This window comes from Lepisma saccharinum, chromosome 29 (assembly GCF_977018435.1).
Source record: "Lepisma saccharinum chromosome 29, izLepSacc3.1, whole genome shotgun sequence".
Lineage (NCBI taxonomy): Eukaryota > Metazoa > Arthropoda > Insecta > Zygentoma > Lepismatidae > Lepisma > Lepisma saccharinum.
In genome coordinates, this window is record NC_139257.1 from 11,729,836 (window position 1) to 11,744,520 (window position 14,685).

General features: G+C 36.7%; 2 protein-coding genes across 2 annotated transcripts in view; both read right to left on the bottom strand.

Annotated features, from left to right (window-relative positions):
- Positions 1-11,203: 11,203 nt before the first annotated feature.
- LOC145981386 (uncharacterized) lies at positions 11,204-12,455 on the bottom strand. The gene has a single exon (XM_083114625.1). It carries the CDS (start codon positions 12,440-12,442, stop codon positions 11,204-11,206), a length of 1,239 nt encoding a protein of 412 aa, XP_082970751.1. The 5' UTR covers positions 12,443-12,455.
- A 21-nt stretch (positions 12,456-12,476) lies between these two features.
- Positions 12,477-14,685, bottom strand: part of LOC145981643 (uncharacterized) — a 43,104-nt gene continuing 40,895 nt past the window's right edge. Inside the window, exon 3 of the mRNA XM_083115036.1 lies at positions 12,477-13,119. Coding sequence (XP_082971162.1) covers positions 13,078-13,119 — 42 coding nt within the window. The 3' untranslated portion in view covers positions 12,477-13,077. The remainder of the gene's footprint in view (positions 13,120-14,685) is intronic.

Below are 14,685 nucleotides of genomic sequence, written 5' to 3' on the forward strand. Positions count from 1 at the left end.
ATGTCATTGCAAACCGTCCTGTGGCTCCCACCAATCTTCGTGATGTTCTTCTTGCGGCACAGGATGAATGGGATCGCTTACCGCAAGATCACCTTGATCGTCTCATCCTCAGTATGCTACAGCGTGTTCAGGACCTTCTTGAGGCCAGGGGAGGACACATCAGGTGGTAGGCAATGTTTCTGGTGGATCCGCTATGATGAACAGTGTTCTTGTGACAGTTCTTTGTTTTCTCGCCTCCATCATGAATTGTGCCATTTTCGTTTTAAACAAATTTCTGAGAAAATTGTACGTTTTTTGTTCCCTTTTCATTCAACATGTCTTGTTCTTCATCATTTCTTTTGCATTCCCACTGTCACTGTCAATAAACCTTGTGCTTCATATATCTTTTGTCATTTTCCATCCTGATGCAAAACTTTTTTGACTGTGTTTATTACAAAGGGACCTAACTGGTTCATTACATCCAGTAGTTGACAACTAATTTAAAACCCTAACTGGTTCATTACATCCAGTAGTTGACAACTAATTTAAAACCCTAACTGGTTCATTACATCCAGTAGTTGACAACTAATTTAAAACCCTAACTGGTTCATTACATCCAGTAGTTGACAACTAATTTAAAATTTCATGTCATCCACATGAAAAATCAGCTCCAATTCTTTGCCCAATACATAGCCCTTGTGTTACATTGAATTCAGAAATCTGATTTAGTCCAGAATCATGTATACTGCAAAATACTGTAGATCACAACAACACACAAATTATTCCCTGAGCTCTGATAACCACTTGTAGATTAAATATGTATTTACTCATTTATTTGTGGAAAATTGTAATGGCAAGCAAATGAGACGATACAATATTGAATGGAATTATTTCAACGACTTCCTTTTATGCTTTATGACAGTATTTTCTTCTTAAAAAGAAGTTTGATTTAAACATACAGTAGGTGCTATATGTTTCATCTCTCACAGTATGTGAATATGAATATCAATTGAATAAGATTTATAAATAAACAATATTAATAAGATTAACACCACCACCAAGTTTGTGGAACACAAAGGTGGTTTCTCTTAGGAGAATATACCTGAGAACCTCACATGTACAGTCAACGGCAAAGATAATGGTAGGCAAACTGTTTACCTTATTTTAATTACTTTTTTATTCTACATCCTGTGTTGTTTTAAGGAATGAAACTCTGTTGGTTCGAAGCAGGCATTGTTCTCTAGTTACTGACGTCATTAGTTTAATTCATTCCCATCACAATGTGTAATACAGACAGATTTTAAAATGGTGGTGGACAATTCGCAGTTGAGTGTACATTTCCTTAGGGATTACAGGTCTGCACTTATACATGTCATTCTGCTCGTAAGAATAATGAAACACATATCCTTTAAATCAAGAAACATTAACATTTATTACAATTAAAAAAACAAAAACACTACAACCAATTGTACATAAAACGTGATAAAAATATATTCCTCTTCCAAAGATATATTTCTTGAGTTGTGCCAGGAGTATGGTTTGGTGTGAGTGCAATTCTCCATGAATCCAATACTGAAATAAAAACTTTAAATTCCAAACCACATAAATACATTACATATTTTTTCTTAAAAAACATCAACTATGTACAAACATACACACTTGAAGGTTCTATACAGTATATTATCTATTAAATGAATCAGTATGTACACTCATTTGAGTTGAAGTCCAGCTTCGTGTCTGGTAGTACAGCTGAAGTAAGTGTTCGGAAAGCAGCAGTGTTGCTTACTATGAATCATTTTAACCACATGCAGGGAATTTTGTGTCTCTCAGACTCAACGAAAAGGGCTAACGAAAAATTTCTGAATATATTTTTTAAAAAAATGCACTTTTGACGTTGGTGGCAAAGTGGTTATCACAATGCTTTAGAATGCGAGGGCTCCGGGTTCGAATTTGGCCTGAACATGGGTGTTCTCTTTTAGTATCTCTTCATCATCGCAAGTAGCCGAAAATGGAAGAATAGCAACACTAAATAACAAAAAGAAAAAAAAAACGCAAATAGAAAGAGCGAGATGGAAATAATGCTGTTGAAATTCCTGAAAATGATGCAAGAAAAAGAAAAGAAATTTCTTTCGAAAATAGTGTTATCCTAGTCCAGGTGAAGGCTTGAAGAATAAAAACTCCTTTCTCGTACACATTAGCAAACAGAATCGCAAAGTTAGAACTGAATATGCGATGGGAAAAATAATAGAAATCTGAAAGAAAAAGGAGTTTATGTCACAACCAAAAGGGCAAAAGGGCACCCCCCCCCCCCCACCGATCAGTCATCCAGGCTATTAAAAATAAGTCAATGGTTGTCCTCTCATTTAACTTTCAGAGTAAATGGATTTTTTGTAAAATAAAAATTGTCGGTCTTTACGTTTTTGACACATGCATGCACGTTGGTTTCGTAATGGAGCACAAAAATAGAATGATGACTCTCGTAAAATTCTTACCGACTGAATGAATGCCTCCGTAGATTCCAGGATAATGACTATTCATTTTGAAATAAATAGTTTAAAATAATATATGTGCCATTGGTTAATTAGATTCGTCGTCACATAGCAGAATCCGCTATGTTGACGGAAGGTGGATCATGATGGTCATTTAGGGTTGGAAACACTAGCCTTCCACAAAAGCACAACTTCCCAACGTCTTCATTAATTTTCATGCACAAGCTTCACTTGTATTCTGTCAGCAATGTGCACAGCATATAAAGCGTATTGCATTCAAATGAATGTAATTAGAGAGAACCGACATCAAAAGTTTCGAGCTGGACAGGAGAAGATGCAAAATCATGGAGAAATTACCCAAATAACTTAGTTTCCTCACTGTGGCTTGTGGCCATGTCGGTTAAAGGTCAGCTTTGTAAGCTAAAAACCTAGGTTCGAATCCCCTCATGGTCACTTTTTTTACCAACTTGTGGCACATTGATTATTTCATTGTCTTTGTATTTCAGTGTTTTAAAAGTGGAATGCGAGCCACTATGTGCCTTGGCCGAGCATGTCTAGAGATTTTTGAGTTTAAAGCGTGTTTTATTTTCTTCATCGTGTTGCAGCTAAAACTCTGTGCTTACAATAATCAATACTAAAAATGCATTGTGAAATACAACTGAAGATGAAACATTAATTATTCTTTGGAAGATGAGTCACTAAAATTAACGAAAAAATTGAGTTACATAGAAATATTGTTTCTTCATCAATATGCGTGTTTGTTTGGCATTGAAGTCACTTTATGATTGATTTGTTGCTTTAAGCCCACTTTATGCACAACAGGATAATCAGAACTGGACCTACAGCTTAAAATGGGATCCGAACCACATTTTCCTCTACCAGCAATAGAACCCAGTACATTATCTATGTGACCTTCTCCTTGCGTAAACGTACACACAAACATAATAATAACACTCCTTGGCACGACAGCCCTGCAAGGGCCTTGGTCTATCTCCCGACTGCCAGTCTGCCTCCCACAATCCCACCTAGAGGTGTGGAGTTCTTCAACCAGTAATGGGGTGACGTGGGGTCAGCACGTCGAACACCTAGACACACAAACATACTATAGGAGAGAGTTTCCGAAATTGGACCAGTTGGTACTATTTTGCTTCTGCATCAAAAACAAGACACAGAAAAATTTGAATTTAAAATTTTGGGTGCGTCAGCACTAAGGCTATTTTGCACCCGTCACATTATAGGGGATCCAGCCCCTTTTCGTTTCACAGAACAACTCTAACATTGCAGTACTAAAATCATAAAATATTAAAATCTTCTGACTTTCGTTAAAAGCTGAGGCTGAAAAGGAGCACTCAGCACAAATAAGGACAAAACACAGGACAACACAAAAAAATTATACTGGCCATAGGGCCAGTCGCCAGAGCCTCGTTAGTCTGCAGTCCAGGGTGTACTACGTGGAAGTGAGGTTGATATTTGGAGCACCCCTTACACCCCAAGACACAGAAAAAGAAAGAAATTGTAGGTATGAGAAGCACAAACTATTAGCTTTCACTTCATATATGTATTCCAACAAAAAATGCAGGAACCAATATAATAGGGTACATAAACGAAAGTACTGACCTCGGTCCATTATAGGCAACAGGTTTCCTAACTTGGGCCACAGGTTGCTTAGGTTGGACTGCTTACAAAAGGCATGTATGTATTATGTAGACACCTGCAGCAGTCGCTGCACACACCATTGTGGTATTTACCCCAAGTTTGCCACTTGTAACAGCACCTACCTGTGATTTTCCTTTCTTTGCTACAATTTTTTGTGGAAGTTTCTAGACTGTGGTGAAACCTGACTCATCCACGTTGAATATTCGATCAGCTGTACAACCAAACAAACCATACCTTCTACTACACTAGATCAAGCCATAGTCCCCATTATTGTATGATGCTATAGCCATTTGCAATTCCATTTCTGTCCACAGCCCATACTTTCCCCGGTCCAATTTGGGAAACACATGCTGATCCAACTTAGGCAATCATACCCCGTTAATAAAAATATGACGCTACACGAACATACACAACTAAACCATATGTAGTTAGTGGTTAATGTTTGGAACTTTTATAATATACTACAGGACATTTGATTACTTGCCCCTAGTCTACACTAGGGATGGCCAAACGGATCCGGATCCGAAAAATCTGGATCCATTTGGATCCGGATCCAAAAGTCATGGATCTGGATCCGGATCCGGATCTGAAAGTTTCGGATCTGGATACGGATCCGAAAGTTCCGGATCCGCGGATCCGGGTCTGAAAGTTTCGGATCTGGATCCGGATCCGAAATTTCCTGATCTGGATCCGGATCCGAAAGTTCCTGATCTGGATCCTGATCCGAGATTTCCGGATCCGGATCCGGATCTGAGAGTTTCATATCTCAATCTCATTATAATATTACCACACCTTAAAAGGTATTATGATCTTCGATTACAAAGAAATTTTTCGTTAGTGCTACAAGAATTTTTTTTCAAGTGTTGTTCCTAAAATACTTTGCTACGCATCGGCTAACACACTCATGCACACATGTCAGAGGTGATTTTGTAAATGCCATTGAAACGAATATGTATTCATTCGAATGTATTGGAAATGAAAACACACATAAATGTGAGACATTCCATTCCAGGATGAAACCTTTAACACATATAACAAGATAGAAATGTTATACAAAAATTATACAATTGTTCTACAGTTACAGTTCTAAAAATTAAAATAAAACATTATAATATATGCAGTGTTAAATAATTACAAAGTGTAAGACTAACAAGGGAGGTTATCTAAGTATCCCCTCCGATTTCCATGAAACTTGGCAGTATAGTGGGGCCCAAAGGAAGAATTACGTGTTTTTTTGTTTCAGCTAAAAAAACTGTTTTAGGGGGCAAAACCCCTTCAAATGTCAGAATGAAGACAAATTGAAGTGAGGATCTGACCCCTGTGTCCCCCTCCGATTTCCATAAAACTTGGCAGGTGTATAGTGGGGCCCAATGGAAGAAATGCGTGTTTTTTTTTGTTTCAGTTAAAAAACGGTTTTACGGGGCAAAACCCCCTCAAATGTCAAGATGAGGACAAATTGGAGTGAGGATCGGACCCCTGTGTCCCCCTCCGATTTCCATGATACTTGGCAGGTGTGTGTATAAACGGGCCCAAATGAAGAAATACGTGTTTTTTTTGTTTCGGCTAAAAAACTGTTTTAGGGGGCAACCCCCCTCAAATGTCAATATGAGGACAAATTTAAGTGGGCATTTAAGTTATGTGCCCCCTCCGATTTCCATGAAACTTGGCAGGTGTATGGTGGGGCCTAATAGAAGAAATACGTTTTTTTATTTTGTTTCAGCTAAAAAACGGTTTTACAGGGCGAAACCCACTCAATTGTCAAGATGAGGACAAATTGAAGTGGGGATCTGACCCCTGTGTCCCCCTCCGATTTCCATGACACTTGGCAGGTGTGTGTATAAACGGGCCCAAATGAAGAAATACGTGTTTTTTTGTTTCGGCAAAAAATTTGTTCTAGGTGGCAACCTCCTCTCAAATGTCAAGATGAGGACAAATTGAAGTGGGTATCTGACCCCTGTGTTCCCCTCCGATTTCCATGAAACGTGGCAGGTGTATAGAGGGGCCCAAAAGAAGAATTACGTGTTTTTTTGTTTCAGCTAAAACTGTTTTAGGGGGCAAAATCCCCTCAAATGTCAAGATGAGGACAAATTGAAGTAAGGATCTGACCCCTGTGTCCCCCTCCGATTCTCATGAAATTTGACAGGTGTATAGAGAGGCCCTAACCCCCTGTTTCTTCCTATGCCATATTTACGTGGTTTCGGGGTCAGATCCCCACTTCAATTTCTCCTCATCTTAACATTTGAGGGGGGGAATGAAAACACACATAAATGTGAGACATTCCATTCCAGGATGAAACCTTTAACACATATAACAAGATAGAAATGTTATACAAAAATTATACAATTGTTCTACAGTTACAGTTCTACGAATTAAAATAAAAAAGTTCTGGATCTGGATTTCGGATCTGCTAGGATCCGGATCTGGCCATCCCTACTATACACCTGCCACGTTTCATGGAAATCGGAGGGGAACACAGGGGTCAGATACCCACTTCAATTTGTCCTCATCTTGACATTTGAGAGGTGGTTGCCCCCTAGAACAATTTTTTTGCCGAAACAAAAAAACACCTATTTCTTCATTTGGGCCCTGCAAGTTTCATGGAAATCGGAGGGGGAGACTTAGACCTCCCTTGTAAGTGTATTAATTAATTACAAATCGCGCACGCATGCACACACACACTATATATATATATATATATATATATATATATATATATATATATATATATATATATATATGTATATATATATATATGTGTGTGTGTGTGTGTGTGTGTGTGTGTGTGTGTGTATGTATATTATATATATACGTATATTAGCATGTAACAATATGTTTTATAAGCACATTCTTACTTTCCAAAGAAGCGCATGTGGGATGGCAAAACGGATCTGGATCCGAAAATTCCGGATCTGGATCCAAAAGTACCGGATCCGAATCAGAAAGTTCCGGATCCGGATCCGAAAGTTCCGGATCCAGATCCGAAAATTCTGGATCCGGATCCGAAAGTTCCGGATCCGGATCTGAAAATTCCGGATCCGGATCCTTAAGATCCGGATTTCGGATCCGCCGGGATCCGGATCTGGCCATCCCTAGTCTACACAAGAGCTTAAGATCCGAAGCACAATAATTGCAACACAAACAATGGAGAGACAATAACAGCACTCCACTTCGTCAAACGTCTCTAGTTGACTGATCATTCAGTCATTTGTGCATGGCACTGATGCCAACCAGTAGTGCCAACTCACCTGTTTCAAATACTTGTCTATAGGTAAAAACAAAGGAGGTCCAACTTAGGCAGTGATCCAATTTTGTAAACTTTTCCCTATGTAGGTAGATATATAGAGACAAGTAAGTGTCTGGGTGCACATTCGATTCTATATCACAATTTTTTGTACGGAAGTTGTTGCCTTCCCCTCTGGTTGTAGGGGGGATTGTTACAAGTATACAAAGCTGTCTTGTAACTAAAATAACCAATTAAAATGTAATTTGTATTTGTCAGCCTGCAGAAGCACTTGAAGCATATATTCTCTTTGATTATTAAAAGGAAATGCAGCTCTAAAATTATGTCATTATAATTAAGGTATTTCAACTCAAATGGAGATTTGCTTTATTACTGTAAAAGAAGAAGGCGAAGAGAGAAGAAGACATGTAAATTTCATGAACTAAAATTATAAATGCAACCTCTCTATATATAATTACTTCACTGTCCAAAATTTACACTGTGTTCATAACTATTCATGTAATGTGACATTGTAAGATCCCATTTCGAATTGAATTTGCACATTTTTGGTTTTAAGCAACTATAGCGGGAGGCTGTTTTTCTGTGGCACAGTGATATGCATATTATGTCAGCTGCATTACTTTAATTAACACTATTTTAAATAGTGAAAGGGGAAAGCCATTTCTTAACTGTTGCAAACGTTTGGTCACGCAATCAGACAATCGAAAATTACACACATATGAAAACGTCTACTCAGGTTAGGCATTTCATTCTACGGCATGAAAAAAATAACTGATCCTACCAGGGTTCGAACTTACGAACGGAGATTATCTGTTCCTTTCACAAAAGTGAAGCACCACGACGAATGCACTCTATGCAGACAACGTTGCTCGCAGTTCGATGCCTGCTTTGCAAGGCTGGCAGATGCACATGCATCACATGGTTTGTGTTTATCGAGGGTTCTAAGGCCTTGGCCGAGCAAAACCACTTGACGTGATCTTAAATAGTGGGTCTTTGGCAGAGAAAAAACATTGATGTATTATATTTGACAGGGCTTTCTTCGGTTCTCGTCTCCAACTATTTAAATCTTTGAAATACATTAATACACACTGATTTTCAGTATATTTATTTTCCCATGCTTTTCATTCATGTCACGGTTTCAAAGGTGCATCGCTCTTATATCTGGCGCAGGAACTGCCTTAATGGCAGCGACTGCCTGTTACAGCATTTCCCTTCAAAGGAACTCATGGTCAATTAACCAATTAAACCTTTTTTAATGTATAAAACAGTGTTTAATCAAGAGAAAAAACATGTTTAAACAAAAAAGTCTAAAACATGCCAAGAGGATTTAGTTTCTAATTATAAGGGTTGATAAGGAATCTGCTAAACATCCAAGGGAACACTTTGTTCCTAGTTATAAAGTAAACAATTGACTACTTTTTAAATAGCTGTTTATGGGTGCGTTCCAAAAGTCGCACGAGTATTATGCATTAAACGAGTTATGGGAACTGGTCGTTCTGTAAGTGTTTTAATGGCAGGGTTGACAAAAATTGTGTTTTTTGAAAGAAACAAAAACAGGTTTTTTGTTTTAAATGTTTTAAACAAGAACAGAAAAAAACATGTTTTAATCAAATAAAACAATTAAAACATAAAGCCAAGAAGACTTTTCTTCTAAGAATAATTATTAATAAGGAATCTTAATCATCCAGGATGGACTGAGTTCCTGATATAAAGTAACGCTTGACTAACTTCTTAAAATACACATTTATGTTAGTCTTAAGTAGGCTGTTCGAGAAGCTTCAAATGAAGTGATACATTGTTTACATCCCACTTGGACAACATTGCAACTGCACTCGTGACCTAGAGCTTGCCTCTGATTGGTTATGTTACGTGAAATGCTAAAGAAATAGATCCTATTCGAGAAAAATGTCATGGAATATGCCATAGCATCAAAATACTATAAGATTTCTTTACTTTAGATGGTAAAATTAGATAGTAGCAGAAATGTTAAGAAATATTTCAAGGAAAATGCTTTCTTGTAAAGTGGGTCTTAATATCCAAACTGTAGCCTACACAATTAGTGTTACCAGAAGTCCTCGTTTTCCTGGAAAAGTCCTACATCATTAGCTTTATGCCAGGCATCAAGGAGGAATTTATAAAAGATCATAAATGTTCTACATTTTGAGCATCACATAATTTGAATTCAGAAAATGTGTGTTTTGGTCGGGCAAATTTAAATCATGGAAAGTACAAATCTATGAACTATGCTTCTATACTCAATAGTGAAATTAATTTTGATTGAAACATTGGAATCGCTGAAACTTTGAGATGAAGCGAAAAATTGGACAGAATATCACTTCAATTGAGAAACACAAAGCCATGAAGGAGGAACAGACTCCACCCTCCTTCCCCATGCTATTGTATGGTGAGACTGTTCAGGTCTCAAACTCATCATGTCCTACTGTTTACAAATTATATTAACTGCTGAATATTTGTTTGTTGCTCCAAGTTATAATACAAAGTTGAGGAAGTATTTTATTTAATACAACACAATGGACTGTAGAGACAAATACATTTTTGTTGATTCTGTAAAAGGTGCCGTACTGGTTCAACTTAATTTCAAAGAGTTTGTTCAGTTTCACAAGTATTTTATGACCAAACCTGAAATTCTGAGAAAAATTGGCTCCTCTGAGAAATACAACTAAAAACAGATGTAGTAGGAACTGTGTGGCTTAGTATTGAATTCAAATTCGTGAATTTTTTTAGTAAGGCAAGAAAAAAATGTTCTTAAAAAAATGAAATGTGTCAATTCTACATTGTTAGTGAACATGTTCTAGAAATGCATATTACTTACTACAATTGATATGTCCTACATTTTGACTACAAAAAAAATAAGGAGTTGTAAACCAATGTTGAATCATTTACTAATTGGAAGTTTTGACATATAATGTAAATTTAAAAACAGCTGATTCATGGAAATCTACATGTTACTCAACATATGTTTGCTGGTTGGTAGATTTGGTGTTTTAAGTAAGGCTAAACGGAACTGGACCTACAGTTTAAAGTGGAATCCGAACCACTATGGTTATCAAACCCACTCAACTTATGTTACATTCACGAAAAGTTTTAATAATTTAAACTAAATTCTAAGATGTCACATAGGTGTAATTAGTTTCTATCCATTATGCTAGATGGTGGGAGCCTAAAAAACTTGTTGAAAATTCCTTTTTCTAGGAAATTGGTACCTACACGCTGAAGTATCAATGAGGACAGCCCGATAATTAGGGTCTCCATGCATAAGGTGGCATAGTGGCTGTTGATATTGGAGTGGACCCGGCAAAACAAGGTAAGTTGGAGTATGATGAAAGGACCTCTTGGTAAGTTGAAAGAACTAACGGATTGTGACACAAAATTCATTACACCATAAAATCTTTTAAAAAATTATCATATAAATTATTTATTTCACATTAAATTCATGTCAGAACAAAAAATATGAAACATTGAATATCTTGAAATAATTGGATACTGTTTTAAATAAATGGGGCTTTTAAGTTGTATGAATTCCTGAATGTCGTCCAAGATCTCCCTTCCATACAAATGATTTGTTACATGTTGCACACACATAGGGCTTCTCTCCAGTATGATTTATTAAATGATTTTTAAGTTCTTACTTCCCTACAAATGATTTGTTACATGTTGCACACACATAGGGCTTCTCTCCAGTAAGATTTATTAAATGATTTTTAAGTTCTCCCTTCCGTACAAATGATTTGTTACATGTTGCACACACATAGGGCTTCTCTCCAGTATGAATTATTAAATGATTTTTAAGATCTCCCTTCCATACAAATGATTTGTTTCATGTTGCATAGGGCTTCTCTCCAGTATGAATTATTAAATGATTTTTAAGACCTTCCTTCCTTGCAAATGATTTGTTACATGTTGAGCACACACAGGGCTTCTCTCCAGTATGAATTATTAAATGATTTTTAAGTTCTACTTTCCGCACAAATGATTTGTTACATGTTGCACACACATAGGGCTTTTCTCCAGTATGAATTATTAAATGATTTTTAAGTTCTACCTTCAACACAAATGATTTGTTACAAGTTGCACACACATAGGGCTTTTCTCCAGTATGAATTATTAAATGATTTTTAAGTTCTCCCTTCCGTACAAATGATTTGTTACATGTTGCACACACATAGGGCTTCTCTCCAGTATGAATTATTAAATGATTTTTAAGACCTTCCTTCCTTGCAAATGATTTATTACATGTTGAGCACACATAGGGCTTCTCTCCTGTATGAATTAATAAATGCTTTTCAAGATGTTCCTTCTGTGTACATGATTTGTTGCATGTCGAACATACATACGGCTTCTCTCCAGTATGAATTATTAAATGCTTTTCAAGATGTTTCTTCTGTGTAAATGATTTATTGCATGTTGAACATATATAGGGCTTCTCTCCAGTATGAATAATTAAATGTTTTCTAAGATTGTCCTTCTGTGTAAATGATTTGTTGCATGTTGAACATATATAGGGCTTCTCTCCAGTATGAATAATTAAATGTTTTCTAAGATTGTACTTCTGTGTAAATGATTTGTTGCATGTTGAACATATATAGTGCTTCTCTCCAGTATGGATTCTTAAATGATTTTTAAGATTTTCCTTCTGTGTAAATGATTTGTTGCATGTTGAGCACACATGGGGCTTCTCTCCTATATGAATTATTAAATGTTTTCTAAGATTTTCCTTCTGTGTAAATGATTTGTTGCATGTTGAACACACATAGGGCTTCTCTCCAGCGTGAATTAATAAATGATTTTTAAGATGTTCCTTCCGTCTAAATGATTTGTTGCAAGTTGAACACTCATAGGGCTTATCTCCAGTATGAATTATTAAATGCTTTTCAAGATGCTCCTTCCGTGTAAATGATTTGTTGCAAGTTGAACATTCATAGGGCTTGTCTCCAGTATGATTTCTAAAATGTCTTTGAAGGTGTGACTTCTGATCGAATGATTTCTTACATGTTGAACACACAAAGTGTTTTTCAACACTATGAATTCTTGAATGTACTTTAAGATAGTTCAACATATTGACTTATTGCATATTGGACACCGATACAGTTTCTCTCCACTATGAAGACTAGAATGTTTTGAAAGAACTTCCTTGCGTGAAAATTGTTACACGTTGAGTACATATAGGGATTCGCTCCAGTATGAATTCTTAAATGTTTCCTAAGACTTGACTTCACTGTAAATGCATTATTACACACTGAGCATGCAAAGGGTTTCCAGTATGAATTCTTAAATGTTTTACAAGAAATGACTTTCAGTGCAAATGCATCATTACACACTGAACATACAAAAGGCTTGTCTCCAGTATGAGTTCTGGAATGTTTTCCAGGATCCTCTTTGCTCACAACACTATGAGTTTTCCAATGCTTTCTAAGATTTTGTTTCAATGCAAAAGGATTGATACAGGTTGAACACGGAAAGGACTTTCCACCACTATGAACTCTTGTACATTCCGTGAGACATTTTACCTCCTTAAATGATTCCTTGCACATTGAGCATTCAAAAGATTTTGTTCTAGTATGATTTTGCACATGAACCGCAAGTTCACATTTATCATTAAACAAATTACTTTCATCATTCCAAATGGCAAAACCTTTTGAGTTTGAAGATTTTGTAGATTCTCCTTCCTCTGCAGTATCTAGAGTAGTTCCACTATTCTCTGTTGCAGAGCAGAATGTTTTCGCTGGTGTCGAGCTGCAAGAAAGAAATCCTATTGGAAGTGATTTGGGTCTGAAATTTTGAGTTGGTCTCCTTAAAATATAAATGTATATCGTTGTACAAATATTTTTATTGAAAAGCACATATAATCAATGTATACAGGCTGAGTCACCTAAAATTACAACTGGAAAAATCTCGTGAACAACAAATAAATAATGAAAAACTACTTTTGCAGATATAAAGGTATGCAAGGGACTCGTCAAATTAGTAGACACAATATGTATGATTTACAAAACAAACTTATGCTTTTTTAAAAAATGGAAACCCCATATTGTTTTAAGAACAATTGTAAGTTGATAAAAAAAAATATCCAAGTCCATATATGGAAATCTATAATATTGATGTCGATATTAATATTTGATATGTTGATATTCAATATCGACATTCCATATCCGATTCACTGATATTCGACATGTCAATATAGATATTATCAATATGGGCGCCAAAACGGATACTGAATTTGCAACACTAGCAGCAAAAGACAAGTCTTTGACAATTGCAAGGAATGGCTTGTTCTCCATCGCAAGTAACGACCCTCAAAACACCCCCTCCCCGTTCGCCAGCCAACATTCCAAGGTGCCGACAGACCTGAAGTAAGTGCTTTTGTGACTGTACCTTACCCTGCCGGACGTCTGGCTCAGGGATGGGAAAGGCAACATTCGCATATGCCACTGGAACGTCCGATCACTCAACAACAAATTCACATATCAAAATTTGACGTTATCACATTGAGCGAAATGTGGCTGCAGTCGTCCCTCTCTATATAGCATCCCTAATTTCAATCTGTTTTGAAATGACTGATACCCTAGCAGGTGGCACTGCTATCTTCGTTAGGAACAGCTTTCTTGCCTCTCACTTAGCCTCAGTTAATGAACGTGACCTTGAAGGGCTTTGGGCGAGAGTCTCGTGTTCTAAAACAAATAAAAGTGTTATTGTTGGCTGTGGATATAGACCTCCTAGTGGTTCGGTTAGAAGAGCATGCAAAATCTTGTAAACAACAATCACAAGCTTACCACCAAGCCAACTATCCGTACTACTAGGAGACGTGAACGTAAATCTATTGAAAGATGACCAAGACACAAATACATTATTAGAAACTTTATCAGCTTTAGGACACAAATAACTCATTACTCTGCATACAAGAATTACGTAGACATCCGAATCGTTTCCTTGAACCCTCACTTGCACACAGTTACACAAACTGTCTGTGAGCACATGAGTGACCATGTTCTCGTTTACACCACACTCAAAATTAATATAACATGCACGCCAAGAAGCTAATTACTACCCGTAAAATTCATAAAATATATGAAACTGATTTTTTCACCTTCGCATTCTCTCTTCTGTTCTACGCAAGTACATCTCCTGACTTAACCATGGACAAAAAAGTAAGTCACCTGCAGTCTCTCATTTTGACTGCACCCGAATAATTTGCTCCCTTGAAAACTCTCACCGTGAGAGAAAGCAAGAAGCCCTGGATTACTCCTCAAATTATTAAATTAGTATCACAGAAGAACCAGTTGTTCAAGAAAGCCGTGAACC

What these genes read in the sequence shown, in the direction of transcription:
- LOC145981386 (XM_083114625.1), bottom strand. Translation starts at nt 12,442, where the DNA reads ATGTTGAACTATCTTAAAGTACATTCAAGAATTCATAGTGTTGAAAAA.